We start from the raw sequence: 25,359 nt of genomic DNA on the forward strand, positions 1-25,359 counted from the left end.
ATATAACAGGTACACATGGAGAGAAACAAACATCGAACCTTGCTGTCGATTAACTGCCTCTCTCCGATACAACCGCACATAACATCAATAAACAGGATCATCCAGACTCGAAGCACACCAATCCTCATCGTTGGTACTACGCTCCGCATCTGAATTCTCCGCAACTGTTTCATCTCACAGAAACCCTCCAAGCCTGTTACTTGGATTTGCGCCTCTGTGTATGATAAAACGCAATACAACCACAATCATCTACACACAACATGTATTGACACACCAGAGTACACCCCGGCTCTCGTCAATAGATGTGTATGAAACGTGAATTCTCCCTACAATTCTCCCAAACAAACATTCAAAAATGTTCCAAATGCCGATGCTCTATCCCGGCTCTCACGAAACATTAATAAATGAGAAATACACAAGACCAACTCTATTACGTCACTCAGAGAAAATTCTCTTCGGACACTCACGACACTCATATACTGAAACACCCACCTACTCAGAGAAACGTCAAAGTAAAATGTAAACATTGAAAAGTGCAGTGCGACGAAAATTTGTGAAAGTTTTAAGGTAATTTTGCAGCGAAATACGGACGGAAAATGGATCAAACTATTGGAAAAACAAACGGAAGTGTGTATTGAACAGTAGGTAATGATTTTTTCTTTGTTTATTTGTGGTTTAGGTTCATATACGACGAGAATCGAGATGACGTCGGAGGCGATAACGAATGACTGACGGAGGCACGGCGCACAGGATTCGTACAGGACCGGACGACTGATCGATGGACGACCTGCTTTGAAGACCCTTGGCCGGCCGAATGGAGGTGTTTTAGGATGGCCATGTTTAAGGAAAGTATTGCTCCAATTGTTTATAACCGATTTATCAGATTTTAATGCTTTGTATTTGGTTTTAGGTACACGAGACGGATGAACACTGACGTGGGACGGACACATGCGGCTACTAGACTAATTACATTTAAGCGAACTTTTATTTACATGTTTTTAAATAAAGAAATTATTTTAAGTACTAATTTAACTTTAAGACTACCTTTGTGAACTACAAAACTAATATTATTCACAAATTTCGGGAAATTCCCACGTCTTATGAATGAATGTTTTCAATTGACCTTGAGGTTTGATCTCACCCTACCCACATTCGGGCAGTACATTTGATCCTTTCAAATTAGAGCCAGTTTTAGAAGATGTTGTTGCTATCGCTCGATTGACTCGGGTTGCTCAACATCGTATTCTTCAATGAGAAACTTCTGAGTCTTGTTTTTCGGTCATCATCTGACAATCCCCAATATCAGACTCGCGATTTTGACTTCCCATGAATGGTACTGCTCGTCATCACCCAACGGCTCTGAGCTTCTGTTTACGAGATCATCGCCCGGGAATTCTTCCAGGGCTCTCTCTGACTTCTGGTCGAGGGGATCGCGTATAGCACAACTTCTTCTACTTGATGGATCTACTTTGAATGAACCAATTCCTTTCTTCAGCTCACTACAAAGCTTCTTCTTGGACTGTTGAACAGTCCAAGGATGCCCCTAGTAAGTGAATGGTTTTGTAGGGGCAGCAGCTGATCCAAGGATCAGCGCTAAGCTTTGCAGTGGCGAACTAGTATTTTCGTTACCCGGAGCACTGCTCAACGGAGTAATCGTAACTCTTGGGGCGTACCCAAGAGTTCATAGCTGGAAAAGAAAAGCTCTCTTCAAGTATTTTTGCGAGACCAGGCAAAGCACTGGTTCTTCGTTGCTGCCCAAGACAGTTACATAGCTTTAAAAAACCAATTCCAGTCAAATTATGGAGGGTTTGGCTTGGCAAGCTTCTTGAGAAACTTGCAATGGAAAATGCCAAGTCTTTTTCCATCCAAACCCTCTAAATCGTAGCAATGACTACCAACTACTCGCTTGACAACCGCTGGTATATACTTTGGAGCCAGCTTAGCCGACACGCCCTTCCCTTTGTCCGAAAGTATGGTGTTCTTCTTCAACACCGATTCTCCTACCGAATAAGTTGGACAATTGGCATTGGATCTCAAGTTGTAATACGACGAATGTTTCTGATAAGCAGCTTTCAGATTATCCCGCACTTCTTGAAGTAGCTTCTCCTTCTCCTCCGGTTTAAGGTCGGCATGGTCAGCTGCATTCGTATCGCGCATCTGCCGATACTCCCTGCCATCGGAGACTTGGTTCCTTCCGAATACAAGGAAATATGGAGAATACTTTGTCGTACTGTGGACCGTGTTTCGAATGGCGTTCGCAATCCGCTGCAGATTGTTCGCCCACTCTTTGTGGTTGTTCTTAATAGTGGCACGGATAGCAGTGGTGATTACTCTGTCCACCCTTTCCGAGTCATTCACCTGAGGGTGATAGTTCGGAGTCTTCCAGTGCGACACGTGGTATCGATCTAGCAAGTCTCCAAACGTCTTCGATGTGAACTGGGTTCCGTTGTCGGTTAAAACCACTTCCGGAACTCCAAACAGCAGAAAAATGGAATTCTCTACGAACTGAGTCAGCGTTTCAGCCGTCGCTTCTCTGAATGGCTGCACCATGACAAACTTGCTGAAAAGGTCAGTTACTACCAACAAGCAGGTGCATCTCCCTTTTCCCGATGATGGTAGCGGGCCAACGTAATCCATGGCCAGGAACTGCCACGGGTGCTCTACGACCTTCTTCTGATCCATCATTGGCGGCGTTGTGTTCTGGTTGGACGCTTTGCTTTGTTGGCACCTCATACACGCTTGGCACTGCCGCTTGACCTGAACTCCCATTTTCGGCCACCAAAACCTTTGACGTACTGCCGCCAGCGTCTTTTCTGGACCTAAATGCGCTTCCTCGTGAATTTTCCGGACGATTTCCACCCTATCTGCTTTCGGAGGATATTTCTTCCATCTAAAACGACCGTCCTCGATCGTATCTGCCGATTTGCAGTATCGTAAGATCTCTCCATCAACCACACGAAAATTGCAGTAATCGGTGGGATTATCTTCGATCTCAGACGCTAGTTTCTGGTATTCCTTGTCTGTTCCCATTGCCAGTAACGCCTCCACCGATCGCGATAGGCAATCTGCCACGATGTTATTCTTGCCCTTCCTATACTCCAGCTCAATGTCGTATGACTGTATCTTCAGGGCCCACCTCAACAGTTTTGCATTGCCTGATTCTACGCCGATCGTGAAAAGCCATAAGAGACTACGCGCATCGGTTATCACGCGAAAACGGGTGCCCTCTACGAAATGGCGGAAATGCTGAATCGCCAGTAACACCCCAAGACACTCTTTCTCTACGCTGGAGTACTTCCGCTGCGTACTACTCAATTTTTTGCTAAAATACGCGATTACTCGAGACTGGCCTTCTTGCTGTTGGGTCAGCGCGGCTCCTACAGCAAGGTCTGACGCATCCGACTCTATGCAGAACGGCTGGTTGAAATCTGGATTTCCAAGGATCGGAGCTGCTATCAACGCCGCTTTCAAGTCTCCAAATGCCGTTTCCGCTGCCTCTGTCCAGACAAACTTCTGTTTTGATTTCTTCAGGAGATCTGACATCGGCGCTACTATTCGACTGTAATCTCCGATGAAACGCTGATAGAAACCAGCAAGTCCCAACAATCGTCTCACGTCCTTAACATTTTTCGGTCGAGCGTAGTCTAAAATCGGAGCAATTCGTGAGTTGTCTATCGAAACTCCTTCATCCGTGAGTAAGTACCCCAGATAGGACACTTTCTTTCTACAGAACCGACTTTTGTCCAATGATATCGTCAAATTTGCCTTAGCCAACCTCTCCCCTACGATGCGTAACAGTCGGACATGCTCACTGAACGACTTTGTGGCGATCACAATGTCGTCTAAGTATACAAATACATAGGGTTCGAGGTCGAACCCTATGACTTTATCCATAAGCCGACACATAGTGAAGGGTGCGTTTGTCAATCCAAAGGGACACACCTTGAAACGGTACAAGCCCTTGGGTGTCCTGAATGCCGTGAAGTCTCTGCAGTCCTCCTTCAGAGGGATCTGAAAATAAGCATCTTTCAGATCCACCACCGAGTAGTACTTCGCCTTACCCAAACGATGGAATATCTCTCCCATATTCCTCATTGGATAAGAGTCCTTTTTGGTGAGTGCGTTTATTCTGCGCGAATCTAGGCATACACGTAGTTTTCCGTTTGATTTCCGAACGGGAACTAGTGCACTAGCCCACTCACTGGCGCATTCCTCAATGGCATCCATCCGCTTATACCGCTCAAGCTCCGCGTCCATCTCTGCTTGTATAGCCGGTGAGCACCGATACAGCGGCTGACGCCTCGGTTTCGCCTCCTCATTCAAAACGATCTCGTGCTGGATCACTGACGTCCTTCCCAGTCGATTCTCCGTTGTACACGGAAACGCCTTGATAGCTGCTGCCAACTCCTTTCTCTGTTCTTGCGTTAGGTCATGCTCGGTTTCAACGGTCTCCGGGGTTGCTGTCGAAGGTTCTGGCAACTCCAGAGCCGGAATATCCAACGTTTCGTCTGGATCGGCTACTTTAATTACCGGCAAGGTCTCAATCGGAAGAACTGGCTGGCCGCCGATTGCACTGGAGTCGGGCCTGATCTCTACCGTCGCTACCTGCTCGAACCCATCCGTTCCTTTGATCATTGGTTGGATCCCGAAGGTTTTCCAGAAATTGTAACCTAATATCAAGCTCCTAGCCACCTGTGGCACAATCAATGTAGGGATAACCTTCGTTATACCGCGGAATTCCATCGGTAAATTCACATACCCCAAACTTCTATGCACGGTTTTATCCGCCGTTACAATCTTAATCGGACTTTGGTGCACCGTCAGGCCGTTTTCCTCTGCTATACCTGCCAAACTCGTGACGCTTACACTCGCACCTGAATCTAACAGCGCGTTGAAGTCCTTATTGAAGATTTTGACGGCCACGTGCGGGCACATGTCCGTATGAATCTTCACCTCACACACGTCCTGATAGGGATCTACGAACGGAGTCACATCTGCATCTATGGGAACTCTCGAAACCGGAATGCTGTCGCTCCCTACCTGGCATTCCTGACTTAGTTTCCCGAGTTCTCCTTAGCCTGCGCTCTACCATCTCCAGCGTGGTTTTCGCACGTTGTTACCGTCTTACCCTGCGCGCCACACAGATAGCAGAACAGCCTTTTTTCTTCTGGACAATTTCGCCACAAATGACCGTTTTTTCTGCAGTTCCAGCACAACGGTAGTTGCGACGAACCGGAAGATTCCCGATTCTTTGCTTCCTGACTTCTGCCACTAACACCACCTGTCCGCTGATCCCTGTATTTCCTGTCTCTATCGAACTTGCCCCCTATGGCATTCACGTTTTCCGATTCAGATTCTGAGCTATATGATTCGTCCTCCTTTTGATCCACCTCAATATTATGGACTGCATTTGCTCTAGATGGTCCCTCTCGAGCATTTCTAAAAACCGGATCGTTAGCATCGATTCTATACGCGTAGTACTCCAGTTTACGCAAACTGTCAACAGTTTTACAGGCCAATTTCGACCGGTAATGGGGCCGCATGTTATCCCAAATAACTTCAAAGATTCGCTGTGGATCTAAGGGAGTGCTAAGAAGTTTATTAAGCCGCTCAATTTCCATTTTAAAACTTAGAAAAGTTTCATTTCGACTCTGCTTCCTTTCGTAAATCTTCTGGCGATTCCCTTGATCCTTATTTGGGTTACCATACATGTACCGGATCCTCTCCTCAAACTGCTTCCAATCGTTGAACTCGTCAGCGTAACACAGGTACCAGTCGTACGCCTCTCCTCGCAGAATGGTGTGTATCCTCTGCATGAGGACGTCGTCGGCGATCCTATCCATTTTCGCAAGCCGACGAACCTTTAGCAGGAAATCCTCTAGGGACCTGCTTCGCGCATCGCCACTGAAGCTCACGTGCCACTTCTCCATCCTACGGTCTGCGTCCCGAATCTCAGCTTCGTTGATTCTTCTAACGTTACGCACCGGCTCCTGTTCTCTCCTGTTCCACCTTCTCTCATCTTCCGAAAATTCATCCGAGCTGAATACCATCTGCGGTTCTCCCCCAGCGAACGGTCTCGGAGACTCGTCTGGTCGACGATTCCAATGTCGTGTTGCATTCTCTCCCGAACGACGCTGATCGGCCTCTCTATACCCGCCTCGCTGCTGTCTCCACGATCTGTCGGACTGGTTTCCATCGTACGGATTTCCCCACCGTTCATTACGCATCCTCTCACTTCTTCGCTGATCCCGATACTCGTTTCTACCCATATCCGCTTCTGTATCGTGTGCTATATCATCTCTCCACGGTTCTCTCATTCTATACTGTTCTTGTTCCCGTTCCCGCTGAAGCTGTCTGTTCCCGACGAAGAAAGTTCCATCGCTTCGACGCATCGCTCGCTCATCACGGGTCCTGTAACTATCTAACCGATTACGCTGCCTGTCCCAACTCCCATTCCTTTCGTTTCCTTGGGAAAAACGATTCTCCCTCTGCATAACCCGATCATCTGATATTCCTGGATTCCTATCATCTTGTTGATAGTAACCGCACCTTTCAAGCTTTTGTCTGTCCCTGTCATTCACTTCATTTCCGAGAGCGACGTTCCTATCTAGATCTTTTTGCCTCGAGCTATGACTGCTTGGGGACTGCCTTGTTGTCGCCTCAGTTTTCCCATGTCGATTCTGGTATTTACCGCTGCTTTCAGATCCCGCATATCGTTCGCTACTTCCATATCTGCCTGCCAAGTTTCCATTCTCCGAACCACTTTCTCCGTTTCCACCTTTGGCCCCCTCAGATTGACTCAAAAGCATCTCCACTTTCCGTTGTAACTCCTTGACCTGCGCTTCTAAAGCTCTCTCCCTCTCGCTAGGCTGCACCTGTAGTCCGTTAGGTTCTACTGGTGCCTCTGTCCTCGAATCCTGATTCAAATTTGGCTCAACCTGTCCCTTTGGTTTTGCACCATTCCCACTGGACTTTCCATCCCCTTCGAAGTTGAAAGGGTCTGGTCGCTTCTCTTGTTCCTTTCTACCTTCGAATTTGTTTAACTCCACCCGAATATCCTGCAGTAACTCTTTCCGCATCCGCTCAGAATCAGCATCCTTAGTCATTATTCTATAGACTCTGCCATAATAATGCTTCAACCGAGAAAACGTTCTGTCATCCAAACCATTTGCCAACTTATTCCTCAACTCTCCAACCCTAGAGCAAATTATATCGTACTCCTGGTCAATAGTAAACGGCGACTCATATACCCTTCCTTCCTTTTCATCCTCCTTAAACAAATACCTCAACATCCGATATTTCGCCTCAACATCATTATTCGTCTCTTCACCTTTTCCCCGAATCGTTAACTCATAATCCACTTCCTCATTAATCAAATGGTCCGCATAAGGGAGTCTAAGAGCCATTTTAACAAAATATTATAAATACAAAAAAAAGAATATATGAGAAAAGAAGTTTAAATTCAACGATAATTTTCAACGTAATAGTTTTACAACAAAATATAATGTCACACTACACAAATTCAATCTTTCCCAAAGCTCAATATCTCCTAAATTCTCAATAATCACAACAAATTACTTTAACACTCAAAGAACTTTCCACAGACTCAAAAATATCGAAAGAAACACTAAATCATTCGAAAACTATCAATACATGAACCTAAAACTATCCATAAGTACCACAAAATTCACAAATTCACATAATTTTACATCAGAAACTCAATAAATTACTCAAATATTACGAAAACCTTTAGTTGGGCGCCAATTTGTAGCCGTTGCTGGGCGATCCAGCATAAAACACGTGGCTTATGCGCCACTCCTCGAAAGGAGACCACGAGCCCAATTTTAAATTGCCCGGATGAGACTCCCAAAGGGCGAGTCCATTTAATTTCCTGGAAAGGATTTATGGATCGATCCAGCTGGCTACGATCTAAAACGGCCAAACGGGAAATCCCTATTACCACAACATAACAGCACAATCACGACGACACTCAGAGACGACGGTGAGAGATCTCACCTGAACCCCTACGATCCCACTAAAGAGAAGTTCTCATCACTGGCAGAACTCTCTCTTCTCACCACCAGATCCCTCACTGAGCTGGAAGACACTCATAAGATAACCCAATCAAACTCTACGTGTGGAGGACGGGACACGAAACTACAGCAAACCGCGCAGTGATGCTAAATACAATTAAACAATCATATTGCTAGGATGGAAACTAATAACACATTTATTTGGGGTTTGACGAAACTGATACGAATATATTCACTTACTACCTAGGATAACATACATTTTTATTGCAACGATCGAATTCGAATTCCTGTCATTGGATGTGTTCGTTCCCTATTTACAAGCTCCTAGCTGGTGTGCGATTACTAGCCACTCCCTCTCTATCTCCCTATCTGTGCTCAGTGCTCTACTGCTCTATTCCCGTGACGTCACTTATCGGAAGCTCAGCTACGGCTATGTCTGCGCTCCTAGTATCCGACCTTCCTGCAGTGGTGGCTAAGACGGGCTCACGCACGCATTTTCACGGAACCAAAGACGGTGGCTCCCAAGACGCTATCGAAAGGAATTTCGATGTTCAAAAAGGGTCGATTGGCTCTAATGGCACTTCATCTCATCAGTCTTTGACTGGCAAAAAAGATCCTCCGCGGCGCCCTCAGCGGACGCCGCACTCCGCAAATAAAAGAAATTGGTTGACTCACCGATCTATTCTGCTTACTCAACCTCAGCAGTCGATGACCTGTAAGCCGGGTCGTTGACTCACCGGCGGCTTGGTTGATTGAGGCGCTGTCGTTGATCGGCTCGTCACCGCGTGATCGCAATGGCGGTTGACGGTAGCTATGCGATGGCGGTTTCTGGCACTTGGTTGATGCCCTGCTGGTCAGTTGGCGCACCAGCTCGTGGACTTCGTCCACCTGAAGGTCCCCGGGCCTTCTCGGACCGATTTGGTGACGGATCCGTCCGCTTCCGGCAGGTTGACGGTCGCCGGGTGTTTTCGTCCGTTGGGGAGAAGCGGTCACGTTTGGGTGCGAGAATCTGCGGATTGAAGATGAATGCCCGTACTGGCGGGACAAAGAGCTTAGCACTGGCACCAAGAGCACCTTACGAGCACAATTTCTTACCTTTCCTTAGGCTTCTTATCGTTCAACAATCGCACACAGTTATCTACGCACACTTTTGGCCTACTATGGAACGAAACACAGAAATTAAACTATCTAACTATATCTAACATCACATTAAACCTACTCTAGGCACACGAAAAACTAACAAGCAAACGCGGACACTTCCAACTCTTTGAGCTATCACGGACGAAATGATCGAGTCTTGGTAGCCTCAGATAAGGGAAAGTGAATGATCTCGGACGTACCCGGAAGTACGTCATTTCCCGAAACCCTTCGTGTTCAATCGTGACTACACCGCTATGTGGATAACTTGACCGATAGTCGTGCTGCTTTCCCTTTCCCACCTTATCCAGAAAACAAATGGCCTCGACCTCGGGAAGCGTTTGTTAATGAATGCTTTTCGTTTGCCTAAGCTAAGGGATATTTACAAATTTGAATTATCTGAGACAGATTGTATTCTCTTACAATCTATCTTATTTTAAATATTTACAGACTTATTTACAAAATATCTACAAAATCTCCTGTCCGCTACAATTTATATTTGTTTAATCATTTAGATATATTTTAAAATATAGATATTTACATGCAGTTGTATCTGTTCATCAGTCATTATACTTTCGAAGTCTGTTATTATGAACTTTTTCTAGTCTTTTTCCGTTTTTAACGATAGTTGTTTGTTCGCTAGGAAAACTGACCACTTCATAAGGTCCTCTCCATAATGATTGCAATTTTTGGCCGGTACCTGTAGGGTTGGCTTTCACAAGAACCATGTCACCCCACATTGGTTGCCATTCCTTTGATTGTTTATCATAAATCTCCTTGCGTTTCTGTTTCGATACGAGCAAATTATCACGTGCTTTATCGTGAAAGTACTTTAGGGTAGATTTAAGTTCGCCGGCATAATCGGAATAGGTCAATTCCATATCTCTCATTCTGTAGATTGAGTTTGGAATTCTTGCGGCTCTGCCATACAACAATTCGAATGGCGTAAAGCCGGTAGAAGAATTGAGTGTAGTATTATATTGAAATGTAAAATGCGGAAGAAGTTGATCCCATGTTTGAGGATCTCCGCCAATGAATTGCCGTAAATATATTTTTAACTCTCTGTTAGATCTTTCTACAAGGTTTGCTTGTGGATGATAGGCAGTAGTCGTAATCTTTTTAATTTTCAAAATTTTACAAACATTTTTCATCAATTGGCTAACAAAGTTTGTACCATTATCAGTTACAAGTTCTTTTGGTGCGCCAAACTTGCAAATGAAACTATTCACAAATGTTTTGGCAACTGTTTGACTTTCCTGGTTTTCCATTGCAGCTACTGTTAGATATCTAGTCAAATCATCTTGTATGACCAATCCATATTTATTGCCGCTATTAGATTCGGGTAATACAACGATATCCATAAAAATCTTTTCAAAAGGTTCTGTGGACGTGGTCGTGATCTTCATTGGAATTTTATTTGCAGCACTAATTTTGTTCTTTTGGCATGAGTCACACTGTTTGACATAGTTTTCTATATCTCTGCGCATATTCTCCCATTTGAAAAGTGGATTTATGCGCTTTAGCATGCGTTTGCTTCCGACATGTCCACCTAGTGGGCTGTCATGAAATTCTTGTAGGACAGTTTCCCTTTCCTCTGGTGTTACCCACATTCGATCCTTCTCAGGAGCATACAATGTGAAATGTTTGTTGAACTTTTCTGCAATAAATCTTAAAACATCCATATATGGGGGTTTATGAAGATTTCTGAATGATATAATTTGTATATTTTCCGCATCTTTCGCGTATTGAGGACAATTGGTAAATGCATCTACCAGTCCTTTGAATAAAATTTTAGTATCACTTTTAGATCTTTTGTTTCCATTCAAAATTATTCCCCATAACTTTTTATTTGGTATTGAAAATACATTCCCAATCAAGTGATCTTTAAAACCATGCGGTAGGTCAACGAATTCACTTAACTCTTTATGTGCTGACCTGCTATTCAAAATCAAAAAAGTTGCATCTATACTTTCTTCTGATATTATATTCTTTGAAAATGTAAGTCTTTTAATATCCAGTTGATCGATTAAAGCGTTCTTGAATTCATCGCTTGAAACAGTTTTGCATGGCCCCCTGTGCTCATCTATAGCAAAATCAATATTATCTAGTCCATCCATTTGTGGATTCCAGTTGGAGTTTTGCCTGGGGTTTGAATGTTTATCTACTACGTCTTTGGAAGTATTGAATCGTTCAACATTTGTAGTCTTAGAATTTACTTGCTCCCTTTGCTTTTCATCATGCTGTTGTCGTTTTTGTTGTGTGGTCACGACAGCAACAACATTAGAATTTTCCTCGGGTTCGCTTTCTGTTTGAAGCCTGGATAAGAAATCAGCTACTACATTATCTTTCCCTTGTTTGTATCGAATATCGCATTCTAAACCTTGTAATTTTAACCTTAATCTTGTCAAAGTTGGCGAAGTCTCCTTGAGATGCCATAAAGAGATTAATGGCCTATGATCGGTATATACAATGAACTTTTGATTGTAAATGTAATGCCTAAAATAATTTACTGCCCATACGATTGCTAGTAATTCCTTTTCAATCGTATGATATTTCCGTTCAGCTCCAATTAATCCCCTGCTTGCATAAGCAATTGGTTTGTCGATTGATTTTTCATTTGAGAGAACTGCTCCTATAGCATATTCGCTCGCATCAGTCGTAAGAACAAATGTATCTTTGTAATTTGGTCTCACTAATAAAGAGTCAGATGTTAAAAAACATTTCAATTTTTCAAATGCATGTTTACATTCTTCTGTCCAATTAAATTTTACGTTTTTCCTCAACAAATCGTTAAGAGGTTTTCGAATCTCCGCAATCTTTGGAATAAATTTACCGTAAAAATTTACGGTTCCTAAAAATGATCGAACTTGTTTAATTGTTTTTGGTACAGGCATATTTTTAATAGCTTTTATGTTGTCCGTTAATGGACGAATTCCATGTTTATCTACTGCATGTCCCAAAAACTTCAAATCAGTTTTCAAAATTTGGCATTTAGTAGGTTCAACTTTTAAGTTATGCCTACGAAGAGCCTCCAATACCTTTTTCAGATTTTCGTTGTGTTCCTCAATTGTACGGCCAAAGACAATGATATCGTCCAAATAAACGATAGCTTTTACATCTTTAATTTCGAACAACACTGTGTTCATTAACTTCTGGAAAGTTGATGGACTATTTCTGAGTCCCATAGGCATTCTTGTGAATTCAAAATGTCCTTTCGGGGTTGAAAATGCTGTTTTAGCAGCATCTTTCGGATTAATGGGTACTTGATAAAAACCTGATTTCAAATCAATTGTCGAGAAATATTGACTATCCCCTAAACTGTCCAGAATGTCATTGATAAGGGGTATCGGATATACGAAGGGTTTAGTGACTAGATTCAAAGCTCTAAAGTCTACTACAATTCTATACTTTTTATTTCCTTCGGAATCTAAATCTTTCTTTGGTATGCACAAAACCGGTGCATTCCAAGGACTTTTGCTGGGCTTTATAATCCCTTGTCTGTGCATTTCCTCAATTTCCGCATTAATTTGTTTCTTTGTGGACTCCGGAAATCTGTACTGTCGTTTGTTAATCGGTACATTAGTTGTAGTCTCTATTTCATGTACTGCAGCATTTGTAATCGTTAGCTGATCTCCTTTCAGATAAAAGACATCACTGTAATTTGTCATAATTTCTTCCATTGCGTTAAAATTAGCCCTGTTTAAATGAGTTAAATTAATCGTTTCCACTAATTTTGTGAGACGGTTTTTACCTTCCATTTGTGGTTGACTTCTGTTATCTAATAAGCTGAGGTCTTGGTCTGAATCCAAATCTTCGAGGAAAACTTTATCAATATCCGTCGTTGTTTCTACGAGATATTTGTTAACATTATGATCTGAAGATTGTCCTTCTGCTTTCGCTTCCCAATTTGCGGAGTCGTCATTGAAATTTTTATCAGTAAAATTTGTTCTCTGATCATGTATTATATTAATGTTGTTTGCATTATCTCTTTTGTCTTCGACGTTGCACTTGTTATGTGGAAAATGTTTCGTATTTCCCATTGTGGTATCTTTAAAAATATTTGTTGCGTTTCTTATGCTTTGTTGAGATTTATTCTGGAATGAAACACTATTTTCTGTAACCATCCTTGTGCGGTTATTATAATTGTTTTCATGCACCCTGTGTGCTAAATCTAATTTCCCATGTTGTTGGCTTACAGCATTGCTGTAGTTAACTGATTCGGTTTGACATTCTTTTTCTGACTTAATTAAACGTTTATCGATATTATATGTATTCATAGTATGAGGGGAGTTTTCATTCATATTTAATAATTTTGTACATTCATCAGTTTTTCTTAAAGCAATATATTTGAACCGTGGTCCAACATACAATGTGTTTTGCTTCAGAAAATCAGCTCCAATAATGCCTGGAACACATAAGTTCTTAATAATATAAAACTTAATATTATAATGAGAGTTTCCTATTTTAAGTTTAACTAACGTTGATCCAATCGATCGTGTTTGGGAATTAGCAAATCCCCGAAGTATCTCCTTATCATTATAGTTGATGTTTTCTACTCCAATCCTAAAAGCAGTATCCCATCTTAATAAGTTGAAGCATGACCCAGAATCAAGTAAATATTTTATCACTGTTTTCGGCTTTGCAACAGATGCAATATTTAGTAAAAATAAATTGTTGCCTGAATGTTCGATGTACAATCTTTCATGAGCCGGCATACAATTTTTAATTCCATTTACAATGCTTTCTGGTAGTTCGTGAAAATTATTCTTCTGAAAATTTGCATTCCGAGATAAATTCTGTTTTCCATTGATAGAATTAATATGGTTGCGCTCTCTATAATTATTTGTGCGGGGTGTTCGCACAACATGTACGAACCCCCTGGAATCACGTTTTTTGAGTATGTTATCTTATTATGCGGACTTTGAACATAGCCATTAGAATACCTGTTATTTCGCAAACGGAGGTTTTGTACTGGTAGAAATTTATTATTTTGGTTGTCATTGATTTTGTTATTTTTCTTCGTTTCTAACAACTCTAAAGTTGTTACTCTTGCAAAGATTTCATCGATTTCATTTCCATCATCGATCTCTTTTTTAAGCCAAGTTAGTAATTCTGGAAGTGTTTTTTCTCTTTGCGATTTTCCAGCATTAGCTAAACTTCGATCGCGTAATCCTCCTAAGAAATGTTTGCGTAACGAATTCGTCGCATATCTTCCCTGGTTAGCTACCCACTTGTGTAAATCTTCTACTCTGATGCTGTAATCATCGAACGATTCATTTTCCTTTTGTAGTAAGGTTTCAATTTCCTTCATAAGAGTGGCGGCACTCTTTTCGAATTTAAACTCATCCTCTAGATTGCGTTTTACTTCGGGCCAAGTATTTGCGTCAATTTTTGAAAGCAACTTTAGCGCTTTGCCTGTTAATTTCAAATAAACCACATTCAGAAGCGGAGTATGATCTTCTCCTTCCAACTGTTCTGCAAACAACTCAATTTGTCTAATAAAAACATCCAATTCATCTGGATTCCCATCAAATTGTGGAATACATTGAAGGGCTGTTATCTGCGAAAACGCTGCCATTTTTTTTTTTTTCAAATTATCAGTACCGTAAAAAAATGTATTCTTGAATAGACAATGATTTTTGATGGCTGAATTCACTGAGTTTTTCACTCAGTACTTCAAAGGCTCACCTTCATATGTAGAATTTTGTAAAAACCCATGTTTTGATATTTAATAAATCTGATATGTTCCACACTGCTTCTTCCATCATGTTCATACTCCTAAGATTTCAATCTGTGACTAATATTTTAGATTCGATGTGTTTTTCAGGGCACTATCACCCCAAAATGAAAATGTGATTCTCGCTCATATGCAAAATTGTTGGTCACCCAAACATTTAAAATTATCGGATCCTCCAGTTGCAATTGATAATTGATACCCCATTACTTGTTTTTTTTTTTTTTAAATTGAACTGAGAAAAATTCGGTTTCATGGAAAAATAATGAGGAAATTCGCTGAAAAACTATCAAAGTTACCCGTTTTACGGTACAACAAAAAAAATCAGATGAAATAACTGTTGGTCAGAAACTATTGACTATAAAAAAACATATTCAGCTATACATTTTGTATTGTGTAGAATTGCCATTATTCGCACATTTTGAAACCCTGCTTTAATTTTATTGCCTTCTCTCCACCGTTCCGATAACTTTCAATCGCGAGCGAGCGGCGTCCAAACTGCCCTTTCAGCAAAATGATGTGTGCTGTGCTTTCTGTCCGGCAGTACCATCTAGTGTTAGTAGTGTGTGAATGATATGCGACGTGGTGGAGTAGCCACCCACGTAAAGAGAAGTATCATTCTATACATAAAATTTATTTGAATTATAATTGATTGTTTGTTTTAGGTTGATGCCTTTAATGTAGGAGTTTAACCACCTGCAGTCCTGCATAGAGGAATAAAATAAGGTAAGCAATGTTGTTTTTTCTTTATTTGAGAACATACATTGTTACATTGAGAACCTTACATTGTACATTGCCAAATTGAATGGAACCAAGTGTTATTTTGATTTTTTTTTTTTGAAACAAAGTTTTTGTGTGAGAAGATGAAGGCCCTGTTTTAGTGACTTTTCATGATGATCTTTTGTGAAAAATTGTACTTTTTTTTTAACATGGAGTTATGTATTTTTTTTTTTTTTTTAATAACAAATCAATTTAATATACTCTTTTTAAACGTATATCAGAAATACAGGATTACAACAAATTGCCAAGGGTCCCTTCGTAATAGAATTTTACTTGATTGCTTTTAAGCATAGAGAGTCTTCGTGCCTGCCACACATTGTTATTCAAATGTAAAATGGTCATTAGCGACGAAAATGTTCAGTAAAATAACTGTGGAAATGCTCATTGAGAGGCTGGCTCTGTTCCAGCTGGGATGTTACGATACGGAGAAGGTGAAGGAGAATCGTAATATTTGCATATCAATGGGTATTCATGTGTACTAGAATTTGCTATAAAATAATGCCCCTGAATGTTGATTATTAGGTAGACCGTTCCATCACTCACCACACTTCACTAATTTTCACCACATAATTGATATAAAAATGGTTTTCATTTTAAATCATGCTTACTGCATAATTTATTAAAATCCCATGTCAAAAGAAGAGAGAGAAAAAGGTTTGTACTTACAGTATTGCAGCTTGTTGTAATATTTTCCATTTTGCCGGTTGCCACGTTTTCTTCCACTCAACTGAAAGATTCGCACCGTTTCTTTATTCTGGTACCTAATAGTTTTTTAGTAGTTGGGCCTCTTTTTTTTCACTTTTTCACGGCGTACTTGCACTATTTTCTTCGCGCTTCGCCTAATAGTTTTCTGCGCAACACTTACACGATTTCTTCTGTAGTAACCAGCTGGGTCTTAGATACTTCAATAGGTTTTTATTCTTTTTCACTTTCCAATCACAAACGGCGTGCCTGCACTTGTTTAGCGCTTTTGCGCTGTCACCACATGCACGTGTTGTCCCGAGTGGTCAAGGCGAATTTGTCATCCGACTAAGAAGACGACTAAAACCTTCCCTGTTAAAACTACAACTCAACATTTTATTCAAATTTTAAACCTTATATATAATTACAATTTTTTTTTTTTTTTTTTTTTATTTTTTTTTTTTTTCCCCCATAGTAGTTATTGATCAGTTAATGAAAGCAAATAACTAATGAATAATGAATGATTAATTAATCAATTAGGCTATGGTTGGTTCACAGTATATACGTGGATTTGTCCAAGGCGTTCGACAAAGTACCGCACGATTTGGCGTTGTGTAAACTTGAGCGATTGGGATTTCCGAATTGGCTAATCAGATGGCTACGCTCGTATCTGAAAGATAGATCCGCTTACGTGAAGTTGAACCCGGCTTCGTCTAGTCTTTTCAACACGCCATCTGGAGTCCCCCAAGGTAGCCATCTTGGGCCTCTGATTTTTATACTTTTCGTCAACGATTTGTGTCACCGATTGACATCATTCAATCTTATGTATGCTGACGATCTGAAAATTTATCGAATCATCAGCTCTTTGGTTGACTGTGCTGCTTTACAGCAAGATATCGAAGCGGTAGAGGACTGGTGCGTTTCTAATGGAATGACAATGAATGCGATGAAGTGCAAGGTGATCAGCTTTTGTAAAAGTCATACACCACGGAGTTTCGCATATAAAGTAAATGGCATTACACTCGACCGCGTAACATCAATCAACGACTTGGGAGTAACAATCGACAACAAACTGAACTTCGCGGAACACATTACCAAGACCACTGCTAAGGCTTTCGCCGTTTTGGGATTCATTCGCCGAAACGCAAACGAGTTCCGAGATATATACGCGTTGAAGGTCTTGTACTGTTCGTTGGTCCGTAGTATTCTTGAGTACGCCGTACAAATCTGGGCTCCACATCACGAAACACATGTAGCTAGAATAGAAAGAGTGCAACGCTGCTTTGTACGTTTTGCACTCCGAAGATTGCCGTGGAACGATCAGCTAAGATTGCCGCCGTATGAACACCGTTGCCAACTGATACGACTGGAAACATTGCGACAGCGGCGAGAATATCTGCGAAGGATGTTTGCTTTTGACATTCTCAGTAGTCGTGTTGACTGCCCGGACCTCCTGCAACAGGCGAACTTTTTGGCTCCGGTGCGTAGGTTACGACATCGTACGTTGTTCTGGACTGCATTTCATCGCACTGGATATGGGCAGAATAATCCGATGGAAAAGTGTTTCACACTTCTGAATAGTTTAGATTTTACGTTTGACTTTAACCAGAGTAGAGATAGTTTTAAAAATAGTATAAGGCAATTAACTTAAGGTTGTTCAGTCTGTACAGCTATAAGCTGAAGATGGTGAAATAAAATAAAAAAAAAAATTATGATCTCGGTAATTACTTAAGATCGCTGGCACAAATTTCCCAAATGGAGGAGAACGTGCCTCTTGAGCCGACCTACTGATACCTGAGGGTTGGCTTTCACAAGAACCATGTCACCCCACATTGGTTGCCATTCCTTTGATTGTTTATCATAAATCTCCTTGCGTTTCTGTTTCGATACGAGCAAATTATCACGTGCTTTATCGTGAAAGTACTTTAGGGTAGATTTAAGTTCGCCGGCATAATCGGAATAGGTCAATTCCATATCTCTCATTCTGTAGATTGAGTTTGGAATTCTTGCGGCTCTGCCATACAACAATTCGAATGGCGTAAAGCCGGTAGAAGAATTGAGTGTAGTATTATATTGAAATGTAAAATGCGGAAGAAGTTGATCCCATGTTTGAGGATCTCCGCCAATGAATTGCCGTAAATATATTTTTAACTCTCTGTTAGATCTTTCTACAAGGTTTGCTTGTGGATGATAGGCAGTAGTCGTAATCTTTTTAATTTTCAAAATTTTACAAACATTTTTCATCAATTGGCTAACAAAGTTTGTACCATTATCAGTTACAAGTTCTTTTGGTGCGCCAAACTTGCAAATGAAACTATTCACAAATGTTTTGGCAACTGTTTGACTTTCCTGGTTTTCCATTGCAGCTACTGTTAGATATCTAGTCAAATCATCTTGTATGACCAATCCATATTTATTGCCGCTATTAGATTCGGGTAATACAACGATATCCATAAAAATCTTTTCAAAAGGTTCTGTGGACGTGGTCGTGATCTTCATTGGAATTTTATTTGCAGCACTAATTTTGTTCTTTTGGCATGAGTCACACTGTTTGACATAGTTTTCTATATCTCTGCGCATATTCTCCCATTTGAAAAGTGGATTTATGCGCTTTAGCATGCGTTTGCTTCCGACATGTCCACCTAGTGGGCTGTCATGAAATTCTTGTAGGACAGTTTCCCTTTCCTCTGGTGTTACCCACATTCGATCCTTCTCAGGAGCATACAATGTGAAATGTTTGTTGAACTTTTCTGCAATAAATCTTAAAACATCCATATATGGGGGTTTATGAAGATTTCTGAATGATATAATTTGTATATTTTCCGCATCTTTCGCGTATTGAGGACAATTGGTAAATGCATCTACCAGTCCTTTGAATAAAATTTTAGTATCACTTTTAGATCTTTTGTTTCCATTCAAAATTATTCCCCATAACTTTTTATTTGGTATTGAAAATACATTCCCAATCAAGTGATCTTTAAAACCATGCGGTAGGTCAACGAATTCACTTAACTCTTTATGTGCTGACCTGCTATTCAAAATCAAAAAAGTTGCATCTATACTTTCTTCTGATATTATATTCTTTGAAAATGTAAGTCTTTTAATATCCAGTTGATCGATTAAAGCGTTCTTGAATTCATCGCTTGAAACAGTTTTGCATGGCCCCCTGTGCTCATCTATAGCAAAATCAATATTATCTAGTCCATCCATTTGTGGATTCCAGTTGGAGTTTTGCCTGGGGTTTGAATGTTTATCTACTACGTCTTTGGAAGTATTGAATCGTTCAACATTTGTAGTCTTAGAATTTACTTGCTCCCTTTGCTTTTCATCATGCTGTTGTCGTTTTTGTTGTGTGGTCACGACAGCAACAACATTAGAATTTTCCTCGGGTTCGCTTTCTGTTTGAAGCCTGGATAAGAAATCAGCTACTACATTATCTTTCCCTTGTTTGTATCGAATATCGCATTCTAAACCTTGTAATTTTAACCTTAATCTTGTCAAAGTTGGCGAAGTCTCCTTGAGATGCCATAAAGAGATTAATGGCCTATGATCGGTATATACAATGAACTTTTGATTGTAAATGTAATGCCTAAAATAATTTACTGCCCATACGATTGCTAGTAATTCCTTTTCAATCGTATGATATTTCCGTTCAGCTCCAATTAATCCCCTGCTTGCATAAGCAATTGGTTTGTCGATTGATTTTTCATTTGAGAGAACTGCTCCTATAGCATATTCGCTCGCATCAGTCGTAAGAACAAATGTATCTTTGTAATTTGGTCTCACTAATAAAGAGTCAGATGTTAAAAAACATTTCAATTTTTCAAATGCATGTTTACATTCTTCTGTCCAATTAAATTTTACGTTTTTCCTCAACAAATCGTTAAGAGGTTTTCGAATCTCCGCAATCTTTGGAATAAATTTACCGTAAAAATTTACGGTTCCTAAAAATGATCGAACTTGTTTAATTGTTTTTGGTACAGGCATATTTTTAATAGCTTTTATGTTGTCCGTTAATGGACGAATTCCATGTTTATCTACTGCATGTCCCAAAAACTTCAAATCAGTTTTCAAAATTTGGCATTTAGTAGGTTCAACTTTTAAGTTATGCCTACGAAGAGCCTCCAATACCTTTTTCAGATTTTCGTTGTGTTCCTCAATTGTACGGCCAAAGACAATGATATCGTCCAAATAAACGATAGCTTTTACATCTTTAATTTCGAACAACACTGTGTTCATTAACTTCTGGAAAGTTGATGGACTATTTCTGAGTCCCATAGGCATTCTTGTGAATTCAAAATGTCCTTTCGGGGTTGAAAATGCTGTTTTAGCAGCATCTTTCGGATTAATGGGTACTTGATAAAAACCTGATTTCAAATCAATTGTCGAGAAATATTGACTATCCCCTAAACTGTCCAGAATGTCATTGATAAGGGGTATCGGATATACGAAGGGTTTAGTGACTAGATTCAAAGCTCTAAAGTCTACTACAATTCTATACTTTTTATTTCCTTCGGAATCTAAATCTTTCTTTGGTATGCACAAAACCGGTGCATTCCAAGGACTTTTGCTGGGCTTTATAATCCCTTGTCTGTGCATTTCCTCAATTTCCGCATTAATTTGTTTCTTTGTGGACTCCGGAAATCTGTACTGTCGTTTGTTAATCGGTACATTAGTTGTAGTCTCTATTTCATGTACTGCAGCATTTGTAATCGTTAGCTGATCTCCTTTCAGATAAAAGACATCACTGTAATTTGTCATAATTTCTTCCATTGCGTTAAAATTAGCCCTGTTTAAATGAGTTAAATTAATCGTTTCCACTAATTTTGTGAGACGGTTTTTACCTTCCATTTGTGGTTGACTTCTGTTATCTAATAAGCTGAGGTCTTGGTCTGAATCCAAATCTTCGAGGAAAACTTTATCAATATCCGTCGTTGTTTCTACGAGATATTTGTTAACATTATGATCTGAAGATTGTCCTTCTGCTTTCGCTTCCCAATTTGCGGAGTCGTCATTGAAATTTTTATCAGTAAAATTTGTTCTCTGATCATGTATTATATTAATGTTGTTTGCATTATCTCTTTTGTCTTCGACGTTGCACTTGTTATGTGGAAAATGTTTCGTATTTCCCATTGTGGTATCTTTAAAAATATTTGTTGCGTTTCTTATGCTTTGTTGAGATTTATTCTGGAATGAAACACTATTTTCTGTAACCATCCTTGTGCGGTTATTATAATTGTTTTCATGCACCCTGTGTGCTAAATCTAATTTCCCATGTTGTTGGCTTACAGCATTGCTGTAGTTAACTGATTCGGTTTGACATTCTTTTTCTGACTTAATTAAACGTTTATCGATATTATATGTATTCATAGTATGAGGGGAGTTTTCATTCATATTTAATAATTTTGTACATTCATCAGTTTTTCTTAAAGCAATATATTTGAACCGTGGTCCAACATACAATGTGTTTTGCTTCAGAAAATCAGCTCCAATAATGCCTGGAACACATAAGTTCTTAATAATATAAAACTTAATATTATAATGAGAGTTTCCTATTTTAAGTTTAACTAACGTTGATCCAATCGATCGTGTTTGGGAATTAGCAAATCCCCGAAGTATCTCCTTATCATTATAGTTGATGTTTTCTACTCCAATCCTAAAAGCAGTATCCCATCTTAATAAGTTGAAGCATGACCCAGAATCAAGTAAATATTTTATCACTGTTTTCGGCTTTGCAACAGATGCAATATTTAGTAAAAATAAATTGTTGCCTGAATGTTCGATGTACAATCTTTCATGAGCCGGCATACAATTTTTAATTCCATTTACAATGCTTTCTGGTAGTTCGTGAAAATTATTCTTCTGAAAATTTGCATTCCGAGATAAATTCTGTTTTCCATTGATAGAATTAATATGGTTGCGCTCTCTATAATTATTTGTGCGGGGTGTTCGCACAACATGTACGAACCCCCTGGAATCACGTTTTTTGAGTATGTTATCTTATTATGCGGACTTTGAACATAGCCATTAGAATACCTGTTATTTCGCAAACGGAGGTTTTGTACTGGTAGAAATTTATTATTTTGGTTGTCATTGATTTTGTTATTTTTCTTCGTTTCTAACAACTCTAAAGTTGTTACTCTTGCAAAGATTTCATCGATTTCATTTCCATCATCGATCTCTTTTTTAAGCCAAGTTAGTAATTCTGGAAGTGTTTTTTCTCTTTGCGATTTTCCAGCATTAGCTAAACTTCGATCGCGTAATCCTCCTAAGAAATGTTTGCGTAACGAATTCGTCGCATATCTTCCCTGGTTAGCTACCCACTTGTGTAAATCTTCTACTCTGATGCTGTAATCATCGAACGATTCATTTTCCTTTTGTAGTAAGGTTTCAATTTCCTTCATAAGAGTGGCGGCACTCTTTTCGAATTTAAACTCATCCTCTAGATTGCGTTTTACTTCGGGCCAAGTATTTGCGTCAATTTTTGAAAGCAACTTTAGCGCTTTGCCTGTTAATTTCAAATAAACCACATTCAGAAGCGGAGTATGATCTTCTCCTTCCAACTGTTCTGCAAACAACTCAATTTGTCTAATAAAAACATCCAATTCATCTGGATTCCCATCAAATTGTGGAATACATTGAAGGGCTGTTATCTGCGAAAACGCTGCCATTTTTTTTTTTTTTCAAATTATCAGTACCGTAAAAAAATGTATTCTTGAATAGACAATGATTTTTGATGGCTGAATTCACTGAGTTTTTCACTCAGTACTTCAAAGGCTCACCTTCATATGTAGAATTTTGTAAAAACCCATGTTTTGATATTTAATAAATCTGATATGTTCCACACTGCTTCTTCCATCATGTTCATACTCCTAAGATTTCAATCTGTGACTAATATTTTAGATTCGATGTGTTTTTCAGGGCACTATCACCCCAAAATGAAAATGTGATTCTCGCTCATATGCAAAATTGTTGGTCACCCAAACATTTAAAATTATCGGATCCTCCAGTTGCAATTGATAATTGATACCCCATTACTTGTTTTTTTTTTTTTAAATTGAACTGAGAAAAATTCGGTTTCATGGAAAAATAATGAGGAAATTCGCTGAAAAACTATCAAAGTTACCCGTTTTACGGTACAACAAAAAAAATCAGATGAAATAACTGTTGGTCAGAAACTATTGACTATAAAAAAACATATTCAGCTATACATTTTGTATTGTGTAGAATTGCCATTATTCGCACATTTTGAAACCCTGCTTTAATTTTATTGCCTTCTCTCCACCGTTCCGATAACTTTCAATCGCGAGCGAGCGGCGTCCAAACTGCCCTTTCAGCAAAATGATGTGTGCTGTGCTTTCTGTCCGGCAGTACCATCTAGTGTTAGTAGTGTGTGAATGATATGCGACGTGGTGGAGTAGCCACCCACGTAAAGAGAAGTATCATTCTATACATAAAATTTATTTGAATTATAATTGATTGTTTGTTTTAGGTTGATGCCTTTAATGTAGGAGTTTAACCACCTGCAGTCCTGCATAGAGGAATAAAATAAGGTAAGCAATGTTGTTTTTTCTTTATTTGAGAACATACATTGTTACATTGAGAACCTTACATTGTACATTGCCAAATTGAATGGAACCAAGTGTTATTTTGATTTTTTTTTTTGAAACAAAGTTTTTGTGTGAGAAGATGAAGGCCCTGTTTTAGTGACTTTTCATGATGATCTTTTGTGAAAAATTGTACTTTTTTTTTAACATGGAGTTATGTATTTTTTTTTTTTTTTTTTAATAACAAATCAATTTAATATACTCTTTTTAAACGTATATCAGAAATACAGGATTACAACAAATTGCCAAGGGTCCCTTCGTAATAGAATTTTACTTGATTGCTTTTAAGCATAGAGAGTCTTCGTGCCTGCCACACATTGTTATTCAAATGTAAAATGGTCATTAGCGACGAAAATGTTCAGTAAAATAACTGTGGAAATGCTCATTGAGAGGCTGGCTCTGTTCCAGCTGGGATGTTACGATACGGAGAAGGTGAAGGAGAATCGTAATATTTGCATATCAATGGGTATTCATGTGTACTAGAATTTGCTATAAAATAATGCCCCTGAATGTTGATTATTAGGTAGACCGTTCCATCACTCACCACACTTCACTAATTTTCACCACATAATTGATATAAAAATGGTTTTCATTTTAAATCATGCTTACTGCATAATTTATTAAAATCCCATGTCAAAAGAAGAGAGAGAAAAAGGTTTGTACTTACAGTATTGCAGCTTGTTGTAATATTTTCCATTTTGCCGGTTGCCACGTTTTCTTCCACTCAACTGAAAGATTCGCACCGTTTCTTTATTCTGGTACCTAATAGTTTTTTAGTAGTTGGGCCTCTTTTTTTTCACTTTTTCACGGCGTACTTGCACTATTTTCTTCGCGCTTCGCCTAATAGTTTTCTGCGCAACACTTACACGATTTCTTCTGTAGTAACCAGCTGGGTCTTAGATACTTCAATAGGTTTTTATTCTTTTTCACTTTCCAATCACAAACGGCGTGCCTGCACTTGTTTAGCGCTTTTGCGCTGTCACCACATGCACGTGTTGTCCCGAGTGGTCAAGGCGAATTTGTCATCCGACTAAGAAGACGACTAAAACCTTCCCTGTTAAAACTACAACTCAACATTTTATTCAAATTTTAAACCTTATATATAATTACAATTTTTTTTTTTTTTTTTTTTATTTTTTTTTTTTTTCCCCCATAGTAGTTATTGATCAGTTAATGAAAGCAAATAACTAATGAATAATGAATGATTAATTAATCAATTAGGCTATGGTTGGTTCACAGTATATACGTGGATTTGTCCAAGGCGTTCGACAAAGTACCGCACGATTTGGCGTTGTGTAAACTTGAGCGATTGGGATTTCCGAATTGGCTAATCAGATGGCTACGCTCGTATCTGAAAGATAGATCCGCTTACGTGAAGTTGAACCCG

General features: G+C 39.5%; 1 protein-coding gene across 1 annotated transcript; it reads right to left on the reverse strand.

The window, feature by feature from the left end:
• Positions 1-9,730: 9,730 nt before the first annotated feature.
• On the reverse strand, positions 9,731-25,059 carry LOC134285160 (uncharacterized). The gene is made up of 2 exons (XM_062845352.1): positions 24,788-25,059; positions 9,731-16,635 (listed from the first exon to the last, which is right to left on the reverse strand). Exon 2 carries the CDS (start codon positions 13,883-13,885, stop codon positions 9,731-9,733), a length of 4,155 nt encoding a protein of 1,384 aa, XP_062701336.1. The 5' UTR covers positions 13,886-16,635; positions 24,788-25,059.
• Positions 25,060-25,359: the final 300 nt, after the last annotated feature.

Source organism: Aedes albopictus, chromosome 1 (assembly GCF_035046485.1).
Source record: "Aedes albopictus strain Foshan chromosome 1, AalbF5, whole genome shotgun sequence".
NCBI classification, from domain to species: Eukaryota; Metazoa; Arthropoda; class Insecta; order Diptera; family Culicidae; genus Aedes; species Aedes albopictus.

Bases quoted from the DNA above. Each gene is read 5' to 3' on its own strand.
- LOC134285160 (XM_062845352.1), bottom strand. From the start codon at position 13,885: ATGCCGGCTCATGAAAGATTGTACATCGAACATTCAGGCAACAATTTA.